The following is a 17,028-nucleotide window of genomic DNA, read 5'->3' as shown; positions in this document are numbered from 1 at the left end:
TCCCGGAAAGGTTTTCTCTGCCCGATCCGGCAGAGTAAACCTTTCCCTGCTCTGTTTTTTTTTTTACAACATCGGATCCGCCGGCCGCCGTCAGAAAAACAAACAAGAAATGTTGATTGACAGCAGCGGGCGGGTGCAATAGCTAGTTTGCTATTGCAAAGTGAAATAGCAATAGGAATCTAGCTATGCATTCCTATTGTTTTTTTTCTGACTGATGGCGGCCGGCAAATCTGATGTCAGAAAAAAAAAAACAAGAGCAGGGAAAGGTTTACTCTGCTCAATCGAGCAGAGTAAACCTTTCCGGGAGAAAGTGTTTCTCGCCCGAGCAGCCGGGAGCCACTAATAGCGGGAGACTCCCGGAGCGTCGGGAGAGTTGGGATGTCTTTAGGAGACCCCTGGCAAATAGTCATTCGACCCCCCCAGGTTGAGAACCGCTGCTTTAATCGCGGTCAAAACTATGCAATATGATGTCCTACCTATACTATTTAAAATTATTTTATACCCAATTAGGCAGGCCCTTGAACTACATATTTGTTGGTAGATCTAAAAGGCGATTGTACAATCAGATTATAAACACATGTGGTGAGCAGAAGGCTTACAATTGGAGGCAACTGGCATAAGCTACCCAATAGAGCATACTGTAACAGGCACTCCACAATGAGCAATAATTCTAGGGCTATCAATCACTGTTAACTCTAAATGGTTTATTGGTAATATTGTGGCCATTTCATTTATATCCATACCTGACCATCCACTAAGGCAGTTAATGGAAGGTAATCAAACAAGTCCGTAAAGTATTTCCAAACGTTTGCATTCCCATATTTCCTTAAACATTCGTCATAAAAACCATATACTTGTGTAATCTGCCTGCTTTCATGATTCCCCCTTAGAATTGTAATACGTTCACGGTAACGAACCTAGGAAAAGAAAATAATTTAAACATGCTACAGGTCAAATGTAAAAGTAACATCAAGAAATACTTCAGAATTACCAAATGCTACTGTACCAGAAAGAATCTCATGAGTCAGTCTGAAGAAATGCTGTTGCTGTTTTTCATACCTCAATAATGCACAATAAAAAAAAGACAGAGGTCCAACTGCCTGCTAGGACAGATCCAAACAATTCATTCTTCTGACAGCTCAATATAAAGGCCCACAGTTCCCTTATAAAGATGCAGCCACTTCATAGAACCATAAGAATGATATTGTGTTTGTTGCAGAATGTGAATGTCATCAATAGGGCTGCAACAACTACTCGACTAAGTCGATTATAATCGATGATGTAAAAAGTTGTCAACGTTTTCCATCATCGATTGATTGGCTTTCAATTAGTTGGCCCTGTTCGCGGCTCCACACACGCCGCACCTCCTCCCCACCTCATGCTCAGGGCTGCCAGAACCGCCTGCTTGCATACACGCTCCACCCCGCCTTGGGCTCGCCCCTGCCAGACGCGCCTGCCCGCATACACGCTGCACGCCGCACCCCGCCTCGGCGCTGCCAGACCCGCCCCACTGCCCGCCCACATCCAAGATCGGCACAGGGACGCGGGGAGTAGACGTAAGGAGGAGCAGGCATGAGGGAAGACAGCTGCTGACAGCAGGCCCAATCTCAGAAGCAAGTTGCTGGAAGACTGCTTAGGTAAGCCTGCACTTTCCCACACATGGTGCTCTATAATTTATTGCTAGGATAGTGGAATTTGTATTCCTCTATAGCTGATGGTACATTGTGCTGTATATTATACAGAGCAATGTACCATCAGCTATAGAGGAATACAAATCCCAGCAATACATTATAAAGTATAAGTATTGCTGGGATTTGTTGTATTCCTCTATAGCTGGTAGTATTCTGCATTGCGCTGTATAGAGGACTACAAATCCCAGTAATACATTATAAAGCGCAATGCAGAATACCACCTGCTATAGAGGACTACAAAACCCAACAATAGTACATTATAACGCGCAATGCAGAATACCAAGAGTTATAATGTACTATTGCTGGGATTTGTTGTATTCCTCTATTGCTGGTGGTATTCTGCATTGATTGCAGTATAATTTTATACTTTCCATTTCACTATATTGCACACTACACTTTTTGTAGTTTCACCACTCCAAGCTTGCTCCCGTGATGGACTACAATCTCAATACAAACTAGTAGTCCATCACTGGAGCCATTTTTTTTTATCCGATCAAACGTAATAATCGTCTAACGAATCGATTTTGAAAACCATCATTAGCTGCAGCTCTAGTCCTCAACAGCTGATAAGTGGCCATGCATCCATGAGGAAATTTGAATTGCCACAGATGTTTTCTTTTTATATACCAGGGCAAGGAATGAGGACAAACCACATTACTTAATGGTGCAAATTCCTTAAAGCAATAAACCATAGCCATCAATTAAAAGCTATAAAACATTGTCTGACTGAATTTTGATTGGTTCCTTTTAGAAATGCTAAAAATGCTGGCCAGCTTCCCAAACTCCCGTAAAGTTTGACTTTAAGCCAAGACACTGCCACTCTCCTTTCCCCCCAAATTTTTTTAACTAGTTATTCTTACCTTCAGTGCAACCAATAGTGTTACAGTTTCGACTGAGTAATAACCTCTATCAACATAATCTCCCATGAATAAATAATTTGTGTCTGGTGATTTGCCTCCAATTCTGAACAATTCCATAAGGTCGTGAAACTGTCCATGGACATCTCCACACACTGTGACTGGGCATCTTACTTCCTGGACGTTTGATTCTTTAGTCAAAATTTCTTTTGCCTGTGGAAGATGAACATACTTTTTTTAATTCTAACTAGCAATTAAAGTACTTCAAAAGAGCAGCTTTGTCTGAAAAAAAAAAAAAAAGGATTTCAGCCTTGAGAACCAGTATATGATCTAGTATGAACAGAAGGGAATGATTGCTGCAGTGAAGACAAGTGAACACCTATGATATCCGGTACAAAAGAGAAGTTATTACTGCTATAGACCACCACTAGCCTCTAACTACTAAGTGACCAACATAGTATCTAGGTAGGCAAATTTCCAAAAGTGCCATAACAGAGGAAAATTCAATGCATCTCCAGCTTCTCTCCTCCCCGCTGGGCACCGGTCTGTGAACCTTCTGATGCTGCCGTCCACGCCCAGCAGGGAGGTAAGCCTTCAGGAGGCTGAGCGGAGGTGACAGCTGTCATCTTATAGGAGGCAGTGCTCTCCTCCTGCATCTCCCGGCTCCGCCTCCTGTGTCAGGACGGAGAGCGGTGATTGGAGGCGAGCATTGACCTGCCACATGAGGCGGAGCTCTCCTCCCCCTCCGCCTGCCCAGCCTCCTGCAACAGCCCGTTCATGATGGAGAGCAGTGTACAAAACATTCACCGATCAGCTGATCATTGTGTGTTTGTAAATAACTGAAGCATAAACAAATGGCAAAACGCACTCATCAATTTATCGTCGGCTTTACAGCAAGGAGCACATGGAATGGGCTTTAAACAGCAAAAAGCTTTCCCGGCACACTCACAAGCTAGAATGTAAAAAAAACTTGTCTCACCACTAAGGTTAAAAACAGGTTTGGATACACGTCTTCTGCAGATAATGTGAAAGCCGCACAGCCGTGCCAAGGCACCTCTTATAGTGCAGTCCTAACTCTAAACTATGAGAGTCTCCATCTTGGAGCACATGGGGCAGAAGATAAAATTGGGTGCAGGTCTGTCAGGAGGAAGCCCAACCTCCCTTAAAAAAGGCACAGGTACGCACAAAGGATCCCGCACATCCCAATGGCAGCTGAGACCCCCCATGCATCACTGCACCAAATCAGTCAAGCAAAACAAATGGAAACGCACTCATCAATTCGTCACCAGCTTTACAGCAAGGTGCACATGGAATGGGCTTTAAACAGTAAAAACCTTAAGAGGTGAGGCAAGTTTTTTTTTTACATGCTAGCTTGTGTGCCAGGAAAACTTTGTTGTTTTGCTGTTTAAAGCCCATTCCATGTCACCTTGCTGTAAAGCTGGTGACGAATTGATGAGTGCGTTTGCCATTTGTTTTGCTTGACTGATTTGGTGCAGTGATGCATGGGGGGGGGTCTCAGCTGCCATTTAGATGTGCGGGATCCATTGTGCGTTCCTGTGCCTTTAAGGGAGGTTGGGCTTCCTCCTGACAGACCTGCACCCAATTTCATCTTCTACCCTATGTGCTCCAAGATGGAGACTCTCATAGTTTAGAGTTAGGACCGCACTATAAGAGGTGCCATGGCGCGGCTTTCACATTTTCTGCAGAAGACGTTTGTAAATAACTGGACAGTGTGCTTACTATGTCCCAGTTATGAATGGGAAATGATCTACATCACTTCCTGTTTATTGATGATTGTGGACATGGTAACCTACACTATATCCACAATATATGAATGGACATGAACACTCAGTATAAGGCTTCCTGTTCATAACAGGGGCTGCATAAAAAGATTGAGGACTCTGTCCTCAATCTTTTTCTATTTTAAAAGGAAAATATCAGGGGTCTGTTGACACCTGATATTTCCCTAGAGCCCCCAGCAGTAAAAAAAAACAAAAAACACAAAAACACATGGGACGCATGAACAAGATTTTGCCATGTTTGTTGCGCGTGCAACACCCATTGAGAATCAAGGGGGACACGCGGCAAATACCCATTAACACACAGGAATACGGGTCACTGCAGCATGGGCTGGTTTGGATGGTCTCATCACCCCTGGACTTTCTGCTTCTGTGGAGAAAGAGAGATTTGTGAAGATAGAAACCATGATGGCTGAAGTAGACACCAAATTCTTCGTAGAACTTGTGGAAGCCTGCACAGAGCTGCATGATTCGAGGCATGGGCAATATAAGAAGAATAGGAAGATGGACAAGTGGGGAGTCATTGCTGCCCAGGTTGTCCCTGGCTATGATAATTTCAGCAGCTCTGAAGAGAACTGTGGTAAGTTCATGTCTCTTATGTGCAAGCATTTTGCTGCTCTTTTCCTGGCTATATTTAAGATCTTGCAGAGGTCCCCCAGCAAGACCTAAAATGAAACACATCAGAAACTCAGCAAAAACAACACAATGCGTTACAGAAAACGGTGTGAACTTGCCTGTGAAGTCCAACTGCGTACTCCAAACTGGTTGCAGTTTAGTAAACCAAGATAAATGTATATCTACATATTGTATCAATCTAAAAAGAAACCTGTGGGTAATCAGTAACTATATAGTGGCTACAACACATGAACTGCAACAGCTAGATTAGCTTATTAAAGTGACACTAAACGCTGGAGTTAATGTTAAAATACATTCAGGTACCTTAACAATTTACAAAAATGCATCTTCTTTCTGTATCACTCGGCAGTAGATCCTAAAATAATCTGAATTGATGTGGACACTGTCCTTCCTTCTGGAGTGTGGCTACTTTTCACACGTTTACGAATTTGTATTGGGATTGCGCATAACATCTGAGTGTGTGAGATTGTGTCTGTTTGAGGCCCCAAAAACTGGTACAGTGCATTAACCACATAGCATTAACACACTGTACCCCGTAATCGCACCTAACATGCATTCTGATGTGGGAGGTGTGTTACGTCGCCCAAACGCACCTACCACCCACAGTTCGTACATCCGCACCGGAGCGCGTGGTACTCTAAAGCCGTGCGTTAAATTGCAGTGCGACTTGGGTCACGACTTAATGACCAAGGACAAATGTGGGTCCTGAGGTTACACAGGTTGAGAACCACTGGAGTAAATTCAGTCAGGGTTGGAAACATCCAGGTCATCATAGCGATGAAAAATGGCTCTAGGCAAACAGGTATTTAAATGTTTTATATAGCTTCAGTGACCATTTTCAATAACTTCCAAAAGAAACAGGATTTCTTAACTAAATGCATCTTCCATAATTTCTTATTGCGTGCATTCTCACCGACTAGGTCTAAGGTTATGCGAGAACAAACCTCCCCTGGGTAGTATAAACCCTGAAGTCAACCAGAGTGCACATGTGCAAACAGAGCTCTGTCACCCTTTCTATTAACCTGTGATTTCTAGCCCTGTAGGACAATACTGTGTGGGCTAGGTGGTCGGCTCCTTGCATCCCAATTCGGAGGGTATGTCTCGGGGACAAAAGCGAAACTCCTCCAACCAATTTTGCAACTCCCTCTCCTCGCCGGCCTGCGGGCAGCAACAGCCTGGAGGCAATATGGCCACCCAGACGGAGTAGTCAGGGTCTCACAGCTGTCCAAAATCACTTGTAACCAGCCTGAATCTCACTCCCCTTCCAATATCTCCGGCGGCCGTGTACCGCTCCCGGCTGCCTCTCTCGCTGCACGATTGGTTCCTTTCTGCCATGATCTTTGGAGTCCCCCGCTCTTGTGGGGGACCTGGGACCACAGCAAATTAGGTTAGATAGCACGGAGCAGAGAGCGCTTCTCTTCTCTGCGTGAATAGTGACACAGGAATGCAGCCTTCCTGTCACAGGAGAACAAGCACAGTGCTGTACTAGAACTCCTGTGTTGCAGGTAACGGTCAAATAAGAGAACCTGTCACCTCCAAATGCTATCACACAGGGGCTTGTTATCGCCTGTGTGATAGCAATAAAGTCAAGTGGAAAATAAAAAATGTAAACACATAAAAATGAAAAGGTAATAAAGTAAAAAAATAAAAACAAACCCCGCTGCACCCACAGTCTGCATAGGGCATGATGCGAGCAGAGTGAGCAATCAGTTACTGCACGGCGTTTGTGTTGATGGCCGGGCAGTCACAGAATCACACCACCGATTGAGCTGGCAATGATTGACAATAATGGCACCCCAGTCGCGCCACGCAGATTGCACGGTTTCCCGCCGCAATACCGCCTGTGCAATCTCACATAATCGCGGTTGAAAACACAGCTTGGTGCGTGTCACGAAAAAAAAAGGTACATGCACCTTTTTTCAGCGATTGCCACGTGTCTATAACTCCATTGAAATCAATGGGGTTGTGCGGCAACCGCACACAAATCGCCCAAGTCTGCACCAGCCCCAAAGGGTAAATTCACTTTCCCAAGTAATTTGGAAAAATGGAATTACCTGCACAAATCTGGCCCCTTCTCCCACCCTGCTATACTTCCCTTTCAGCGAACAGTCCTTCCTGTCCGCCAGTATGGGTGTACTATCTGTACCTGTGCCATGAATTCTGAATTTCGCTCGCAAATTGCAAGCACTCTTTGGTCAGCATAGTCACCTGACTTCACTGACTAATGAGAAGCTCAGTACTGCTAAACACTGTTTTGGTGAAAAAAAAATAAAAAAATTCAGAGCAAGTAGATTGTCATGAGGGACAAGTAGATCGGGCCCCCGCTTTAGTGCTTGGACACGTAGTTTATTTTATTTTTTTAATTTCCACACCCCCTGATTATAATACAGGGGTGTGGAAATTTAAAAAAAAACTACTTGTCCAAGGGCTAAAGTGGGGGCCAAATCTACTTGTCCTTCACGACAATCTACTTGTCCCAATACAAAAAATAGTTTTAATCAAAACTAAGGATGCACCAATACCGGTTTTTCAGTATCGTGTACGAGTACCGATTTTTTGCTTTCGGATCTCGCCGACACTGAATACTAATACCGGTGCTTCCGCTGGCATGGAGCAGGCTTCCCTGGTAATCAGGAAACCGGGCAGAGGGTAATGACATCCCGCCCAGGTTCCTGATTGCCACGGAAGCCGGCTCCATGTTGTTTGGCCTGCTTGATTGCGATTGGCCGGGAAACCTCCTCCCTCCTTCCCGCCTCCTTCAGAAAACCAGGAGGCGGGTCATTACTTGCCGCACGGCTTCCTGATTGCACAGGAAGCTGGCTCCATGTTCCCCTACGGCACTGCCAGTCAGAGGAAATTTTTATCTCAACGTAAGTTCCGATATCGGGGAAGGTATCGGAGCATTTGGGTGAGTACAAGTACTCGGTATCCGCACTGATTGGCGCTGTGATTACAGCGCCACGGTCTCAGAACACACAGAGAGCCCGTAGACCAGACGTTTTTCGTCTGCTCTATGGCTGAGCCTTTGTGCCTTAGTTTTCGGGGTCCCCCGAGAGAACAGGCGACCCCAAAAACTACGGCGGAGGGTGCGGGCAGAAACGACCGCCGCTGCTCAAATTAATACAAGTGGTCTGATCAGACCACTTGTATTAAACGAGCGGCGGCGGCTCCATACATTCAGCTCTGCTTGTCCGGAGCCGGGCTGAATGTAATTTAAAACTACTCGCCCGTTAGAACACACCGGTACAGCATATGATAGCTATCTGGGAGTGCTCCAAAACACATCAAACCTCTATCATTTCTATATGTTTCTTCCTCAGCCACACCAAAATTAGAAAAAGTGGTACCACTGATCACTCTGCCATCTGCAGTACCATGACAACATATTACCAATGGAAAGCACCTTACATTTGATATATACTGTGTATATAGATTTATGCATATAATAAAATCAGTTTTAGATATAAAGCAAACAATTTGTGATTCAGTATGATCATAAATTTTCCCTACACATCAGCCTACCTAGGTAATTGTATGTAGTCTATTTGTAATCTTTGGAAATGGTATAAAGCCCTCACAGTATGGTCCTGAGGGGCCCTCGCCTTCCTTGGATTGTACTGAGCACAAATTAAACAGGCTTTCCATAGAACAAAGAGAAGGGTACATGGATGGAGGGGCACATGGTCTCCCATGCTCATGGAGCCAAATTCCTGTCACTTTATTGTAATGACAGTTTTTCCTTTTCCATTCCATCCAACCCGGGATGCTGCACTTTGTAGTGTTTAAGGTTTCCACATCAGTGTCTCCTTTTCCCAGACAGACACTTTGGTTGTCCTTTTTGAGAAGAAACAGCAGTTTCATTAGCGGCTCCATCTGCTCTCTGGTCACCCATGGTAACTACATCTGACCCTTTAGTATGAGCCTTCACCTTAATCATTGCGATTGCAGTGGGCAAAGTGATCGCCTCAAGTAGGGAATTCACTTGAGTGGCATTTTAATGTTTTTTCCCTGGAATGTCAAAAGGTTTACTTTTCCAGAGATTACAAATAGATAGGGCTTGAAAAAAATCTGAGCGTCCTCTCGTTTGTGACGAGAGGACGCCGGACTCGGGAAACATCACGGCCGGCCGTTATAATTAAACAGCCGGCCGAGAGCTTTGCATTCATTCAAGCGACCGGGCATCTGTAGAGACGCCCGATCGCTTGTATTAGCCGCTGTCACTGCCGTTGCCAGTCCAGGAGATTAGCTGTGCCTGGTGCGGCCGAAACCAGCATGGCTGCTCTGTGACCGGAGATCAAAGGGAGTTCGGTACACGATCTCCCTCTTATCTCCTCTCCAGTCCCCGAATGCAGAAGTGATGTATATTACATCACTTCCGCATTCAGCTATCACTTTGCAGCTTCCAGTCCTCTATGTGATAGCAATAAAGTTAATGAAAAAATAAAATTAAAGCATAAAAAATAAAATACTAAATTTTTAAAGTCCCCTGCCCCCCACATACACATTGAGTCTCCCTCACTGGAGTCTATTTTTACATCTGATCGAACTCAATCAGCCAACTAATCGATTTTGAAAATCATCGTTAGCTGCAGCCCTAGAACGAATATTCCGAAAACAACTTTCTCAAACAAAATTCTACTGGTGTATGGCCAGCTTTAGAATTCATCAGTCCACCAAAGGAGCTGCCCATGCTTGGTAGGAAATATGGCACCTGATTGGCCACATTCACACCAGGGTGACTGTTTTAGCACTCCCTTTTGTGGTACGGTTTTTATGCATGTTTCACAGATGTTTTCGGTTCATAAGCAATAGCGTTTTAAGGCACGTTTTCAGCTCGTTTTACAGTTGTCCAACGAAAAGCAGTCTCAGCTGTAAAAAAGTGCTAAACAAACACAAAAATGTGCTAATCGGCATGTTTGCATTAAAGTATTTGAAGCAAAATGGGCTGATAGTCCCTGACCTTTTGTGGAACTTATTTCAAGCACCAGGTGTATTTTTATGTGCGTTTGTGTGAACAGCCCACATAGGAATACATGTGATTTTATGTTGCATGCGTTTCAGCACAGTAACAAAAACATACAATGAAACACCCTGGTGTGAACGGGGCCTTATAATGAGGGAAAATAAATGCACTCTGCAGCCAAGGGGGCCCAGGTGGAAACGTATTACAAGTGGTAAAAACACATAGCCAGAAACCAAATATCAGATACAAGTTGCTGTATGATACCCCTGTCCAGTTTTCGTTTACCTGTGTCCCATTGGGGATACTTCCTTTCCCTTGCGGTCGCAAAGACAACAGGAAGTGAAAAGCTCTCCAAAGCAAGAGGAAATATCCTCTTCAGCTTGCCATACACCTTTAAATGAGAATTCAATTGATTTCCCCCATCCATATTTAAGTGTGGATGAAGGAATGTCACCTGCTAGCTAACGTCCACAGGTCACACCAGTTGCTGAATACCTGAATAGTGACTGCATCTGAATTTAAGATTTCCACTCTATTCCTGTTGGCTTGAAAAAGTTGGATTTCTCATCACTTTCTGCACCAGAAACAATAGTTTCCAACTGGAACAGAGGCTAGATCTCTCCAATGGGAACACAGACAGCAATAAAGTTCCAGGGGTGTGTAAATGTTTTTAAAAACTACTTGTCTAAGGGCCAAATCGGGGCTGATTCCATTTGTCCCAATACAAAAATATAATTTTAATCAAAACTAGAGATGCACCAATACCATTTTTTGGGTATCGAGTACCGATATTCTGCTTTCGGTACAAGCCGATACGGAGTATTGGTGCTTCAGTTGGCATGGAGCATGCTTCTCGGGCAATTGGGAAGTCGGGTAGCGGGTAATCACATGCTGCCCAGCTTCCCGGGAAGCCGACTTCATGTTTGGCTGGGAAACTTTTTTCCCCACTTAATTTTATTCCCATCACATAGGGGATTAAAATCCCCTGTGTGATGTTTGCAGGTGACAGGTTCTCTTTATGGAACCTGCCCTCCAACACAGAACAGATGTTCTGTGCAGTTCCTGACAGCTGAGACAGGTGGTGCTGTGTTTTCAGTGACAAGTCCAGAAAAATACAAAAAGGTCACAAGCACTCCAGCATGTAGAAAAGTAAATGTTTATTGACTTCAAAAAGGTGTCACATCATCAGAGCAACGTGCCAAGCAGATTGCATGTTTTCCTGCTGCAATAGCGCCCTGCCCGTACAGTTGCACATGATCGCAGTTGAAAACACTGCGCGTTTATTCGCATGCAGATGGGGGCAGGTTTTCATTTTTTCAATTTCTACTCATTTGTTTTATTATTACATTTTTTCATTTGTTTTATTATTTTTACTTAATTGCCTTTTAACATTTGTATTTAGTTATATTTAATTATAATTTTTACTTTTTAAAAAAAATTTAACTGTATTGCTATCACACAGGGGATAATAATCAACTGTGCGATAGCATTTCAAGGTGACAGGTACTCCTTATTGACCCCGTCACCTCCAACACAGGAGTTCTAGCACAGCACTGTGCTAGAACTCCTGTGACAGGAATGAGCAGCGGCCGCCGGGGACAGAGGCTGAGTGAGGTGACAGAGCCCGTCACAGCTCCACTGCTCGCAACGCCGCTCATTTAACTAAAGAAAACAAGCCCTGCTACTTGTCCGTAGCAGGGCTAAAAACAGTAAAAAAAAAAAAACACTTGCCCGGAACTACATGTCCCAGCGTTGGGCGATATGAATTCCACACCCCTGCACACTGTGCATTTAGCCTGCTTGTCCATAGCAGGGCTAAATGTACAAAAAAAACTATTCACCAGGTGCCTGAAACTGCATGTCCTGGGTGTCGGGCGATAGGAATTCTACACCCGAGATCTGACAGAAGTTTTAGGTGTACGTTTAATAAACTGATAAAACTAGCTTTATCACGAGTTAACTTTACTCAGCAGATCTTTGTTTTTCTCGTCTGCACAGAGGCTGTTTAATAACCTGCGAAAAGAAAACTTCTCACGTAACAGCTGTGAAAGGCTGAGATAAGTCATCATGGTGATCAGTAGAGAAAGCAATGTGGGGAATGTATTCTGAGCTGCACAATGACATCCTTTATGATAATCTACACTCCCCCTGACAGGATCGTAGTTTACTCTGCCAAACCACCCAATAACAATATTACAAAGCACCTCTATAGCAAAGTGCAAGTTATTTATCTGTTAAAATGATGAAAATTGCTAAAAGGCAGGATTTACATGTTCCGACTTGTTCAGCATGTACCAGTACAAAAACTGGAATCAAACTACCAGAGGAGGGCACAATGCGAGGCAGTGATAGCGTTAAACATTCTAAAGGGGCACTCTGATGGAGCCTAGCAATGTAAGTGGGCACTCTGACACATGCTGGAAATTAGAATGTTTGGCGTCCCTGAAAAAAGCCTGCTGTCCCGAGATAGGTGCATCAGCACTGTGTGTGTGCAAACACACTAGCAGCAGGTATTAATGCATTATAAACGGCGGACCATGGTGGCGAAATGGTGTTACAGACTGTTGTGTGGAGTGCAATGTTCACCACACCTGCCTCTAAAACATACTCCCCAGACACCCTAAAAGCTTAATTTGGTGGGCCTGTTTCTGAGGGAGACTGAGACTTCAACAACAAGCCCTAAGGTCACATGACCTTACTGAACTTTACCTCACTACACAGATACAGTGAGGGGACTTGAAACTGCCACAGTCACTCTGAGGGAAGGGTGGCATTAAGACAGACTTCCCTCCTTTTCCCTCTCAAGGCTGTGACACACTGAAGGCGAAGCGATGCGAAGCAAAGGGAAAAAAACCCCAACCTTCCACTTGGCACCGCAGCTTGTCTACACTGTAGTTTGTCCGCGCACAGCGGAGCTCGGGATCGCCAGCGGTAACGGAGGGGGGGGGGCCGCACAAACGCACACATATTACGAGTGATCGGGCGTCTCTACAGACGTCTGAACGCTTGTATGTAAGCAGCCATCGCTGGCTGTTTACATTCAAGGCCAATTTCCCGTTCGTGCGCGTGGCCTAGCGGCAGGCACGAGCGGGGTGGGTTAGGACATTTAAAAAAACGCCCACCCGCATTCCGTCCGTTTAGGCCCGTCACATTGAGCGATTTATCGCGCGGTAATTCCCGCGATATCATTCTCCAATGCATGGCAACGGGGCAAAGGGTCCTGCTGTCGCGGGTCGTGCGTCGCTACAGCAGGACCCTTTTTGGAGCGGATTTTGCCGCGATTCCAGCTAGCTCAATGCAAGCATTTGCACGATATCGCTTAGTGTGAATGGGGCCTTAATTACAACAGCCTGACAGCAGGTGGTTATTTATGAAATATAGTTCTATTTTTTAAAATGTATTATTTCAATATTGAAATAATTAATATTTCATTAAATATTATTTATGTAATTACATAAAGTAATCTCTCTCATAGCATATGTATTTATTTCTTTAAAAAGTTAGATACCAGTAACAGCTGGATAGAATAGCACTAGGCTCTGAATAGAACATACCACTCGAACTTCTCCTCAGGACTGGAAACAGAAGAACTGAGTGACAGAGGAGGAGGTTCCTGTATCTTTGCTCAGTGCTTCTCGAGAAAAAGGCCTTTATCACCAGGTCTGACAGGGTGCTAAATCAAGGGTACTTTTCACAATACTTATCCAGTGATAAAGCTGTTCTCTACTTTTCTCCCTTTATTAAACAGGTACATTCCCATTACTTTGTGTACTTATCACCAGGATGAGAAGAGGTGAGATATTTCTGTTCCTACCTGACTTATCACGGGTTATTAAACACCATTTTCTAGACTTTTCACTTTGCTAAGGTGAGAAAAGCCTTCTCACTGCTTATCACACTCTTTCACAGTTTAAACGTACACCTTAGGCTGCTATAAAGTACAGAAGTGTTTTTTCAGCCAGGGTGCTGGGGCATCTACTGGCTTCCTCAGCAGTGATTCGACACTTTGTGGTAGTGGGACTGATGTAAAAGGGGGGGGGCTCAATATGCAAAACGGGGAATTGATATAAAAGTAGGGCTACTGATGTGAGGGAGGGGGGGTCTTAATTTGAAGGTGCACTTCGAAGTGAAGAGAGAAATCCACTGGATTTGTAGAAGCATCTTTTAATCATTAAGGCTGCCAGAAGAAACAGCTCACAAGTCTGCTTAATGCTGGCCATATAAAGCTCAAAAGGTTAGCCGATCTCCTGCGGAAATCCAAGCCATTTAATCTGTCAGCACCACCTGGATTGACAAAATTGGATTAAAAGTTGAGCAAGGTTGAAACCTGTCTGCATCCAATCAGAGACAGTCATGGTTCGAAAAAGTCTGAAAGCCATGGGTGCTGGCTGACTGAATACAAAAGCCACCAGGAGAGATTCCTTAACCCATGTGTGAATAGGCAAATCTATTAAGATTGCCATACACTATACAACCTCCTTTAGCTCTACCACCATCACCAAAAAAGTAAGGCCCTGCACATTGAATGTTTGTTTATGGCTGCCCCCATACATAGTTTTAGCACATTAAAGTACGATTTAAAATTGTACAGATAGTAACGTGTGGTCACCCTTAGATTTCCCTCAAACCCACGTGTGTGGTCAGCTTAACTAAAACACAATCCATAAAGAAATTCAGATAAACACTGACTCTGCATGGTTTAGAATAAAACTTCTGCTAACAGGCTGCTTCAAATCCATCATTCTTGCAATTAACAGAACATTTTTTTTTTTTAAATCAATAATGTTCATGGCAACCATAACCGCAGCCCTGTCTACCTTTCGAAGTACAGCATTACAGGTAGGGATGTCCCGATACCGATGCTAGCATCGGAATCGGGCCCGATACAGGGCATTTTGACAAGTATTTGTCAAAATGCCCCGATGCATAGCGCCGTTTTTTTTTTTTCTTTCTTACCCTCTGTGGTGGGGTCCTCTGGGCAGGCTGAGCGGAGGCGCGTCGCGACTGCCCTGCTCCTCTTCGCCGACGATGTCCTTCAGTGCCAGAGAGCAGCGCTGGTCCGGCGGGAGGAGTTCCAGGTGGGGTCCTAATTTAGTTGGCAGGCACGTTCTGGGCCAGCTAAATTAGGACCCCACCTCACCTGGAGCTCCTCCCACCGGACCAGCGCTGACTCGACGCTGCTCTCCCACACAGCACCACAGTGAGTAAGGGGGGCACTATTAAGCAGGGGCTAATTGCACATCCATTGTATTAGCAGTGTGTGCCCTATATGTAAAACATATATAGAGCACACACTGCTTATACACTGGAGACTATAGATTTACAATTATACTCTAACATGAATGGATTAAATGATCTGTATGTAGCCCTGTACTATGGATCATTTAACCCATTCATGTTAGCAGTGCAGAATTGTTTATCTATTGTTGCAGTGCATTCTATCTGTACACATGTCCCGTACACTGCAGTAATAGATTTACAATGATCCCCTGCTAACATGAATGGGTTAAATGATCCGTAGTACATAATAGTACATAACATGTAGTTGTACTACGGATCCTTTAACCCATTCATGTTAGCAGTGCAGAATTGTTTATCTATTGTTGCAGTGCATTCTATCTGTACACATGTCCCGTACACTGCAGTAATAGATTTACAATGATCCCCTGCTAACATGAATGGGTTAAAGGATCCGTAGTACAACTACATGTTATATACTATTATGCACTACGGACCATTTAACCTATTCATGTTAGCAGGGGATAATTGTAACTCCATTACTGCAGTGTACGGGACATGTGTACTGTATATGTACTATGGATCATGATTTAACCTATTCATGTTAGCAGGACAGAATTGTGAGCGCCTCCCACAAGCTGGGCACTGAGACTCGATGCAGCGATCCTGCCCAGCGCCGACTACGAGAGGCACCCCGTGAGGCAACAGGGATCGGAGTGAAACTGAGTGAGGGAAGCTGGTACGGGGCTGGCTCTAAATCTATTGCTATAGTGTACTGGGGATGTGTACTGTATATGTAGTACATATATACAACACACAAATCCGCTACACTACAGCAATAGATTTACAATTATCCCCTGCTAACATGAATAGGTTAAATCATGATCCATAGTACATAACATGTAGTTGTACTAGGGATCATTTAAAGTCACCTGTCCCTTTAAAAAAAAAAAAGTATCGATAATTGGTATTAGCAAGTACATGGTCCTGAAAAAGGGGCATCGGGACATCCCTAATTACAGGGATATAAAAGCCTCATTTAAACGTCAAGGTGTAGATAGATGAAGCGTTGGAAAACAACACTATGGACTCTAAGAGATGAAGGCAGCTAGTTCCTGGTTTTATTATACAGGATTTATATAGCACCAACTATTTCCATAGCGCAAGGTGCTGGAATTAAACGCTAAACTGTAATAACTGGAAGATCCATAATGCACTATTGGGCTATAGGAAGCACTATACACCATAGGTACAGAGGATTCGGACACTTCAAGGAATATTCTCCATTACATCCCCGCCCCCGTGACATACCAACCTTTTCGCACAGCGTCTTGACCTGACTCTCGGTCAGCTGTTTGCACTCATTGAGCTGCTCGATCCACTGATCCAGCTCCTTGGTGAAGGCCTTTTCGTCCATGCTGAGACTTTCCAGAGACAGACGGCTAGCACCGGGGCCTACAAGGCTAACCGGGAGAGAGAGTGTAGTGGATAAACTATGGAGCCCACACTCGCTGCTGTGAGGGGAGAGGCAGCCTAATCGAACCGGCAAACAGAGCCGCCGGAAACCAATAATGCGCCGCTCAAGCCGAACATAGAAAAACACGTCTGATAACGAGTAGAATCCGGTACACGAGCGAGAATAAAATCAAAGGTTATCCGTCCCAATCGTCGGGATTTTCCTTCTCCCCGAATAGCCGGCAAATCAGCTTTCCGCCTTGCTTGTTCTGTGTAATGGCGGCCGTGACGTCACGCACCCCTCCTTTATTGCTCGCACTCCTCCCAACGCACCAACACTCTCTCCCGCTCCGCACGTCACTTCCGCCCGCTCGGAAACGCCCCTAGCT

The 17,028-nt window shown here is 44.5% G+C and overlaps 1 protein-coding gene across 1 annotated transcript in view; it reads right to left on the bottom strand.

Moving 5' to 3' along the window:
* The window catches only part of LOC108792131 (serine/threonine-protein phosphatase 2A catalytic subunit alpha isoform), a 30,112-nt gene extending 13,335 nt beyond the window's left edge, over positions 1-16,777 (bottom strand). Inside the window, exons 1-3 of the mRNA XM_018562834.1 lie at positions 16,500-16,777; positions 2,552-2,761; positions 744-917 (exon numbers count right to left, since the gene is read on the bottom strand). Coding sequence (XP_018418336.1) covers positions 744-917; positions 2,552-2,761; positions 16,500-16,601 — 486 coding nt within the window. The 5' untranslated portion in view covers positions 16,602-16,777. The remainder of the gene's footprint in view (positions 1-743; positions 918-2,551; positions 2,762-16,499) is intronic.
* Positions 16,778-17,028: the final 251 nt, after the last annotated feature.

The sequence above is a fragment of the Nanorana parkeri genome, unplaced genomic scaffold (assembly GCF_000935625.1).
Source record: "Nanorana parkeri isolate BGI_ZX_2015 unplaced genomic scaffold, ASM93562v1 scaffold605, whole genome shotgun sequence".
Taxonomy (NCBI): domain Eukaryota; kingdom Metazoa; phylum Chordata; class Amphibia; order Anura; family Dicroglossidae; genus Nanorana; species Nanorana parkeri.
This window is presented reverse-complemented; position numbering and strand designations above follow the sequence as displayed.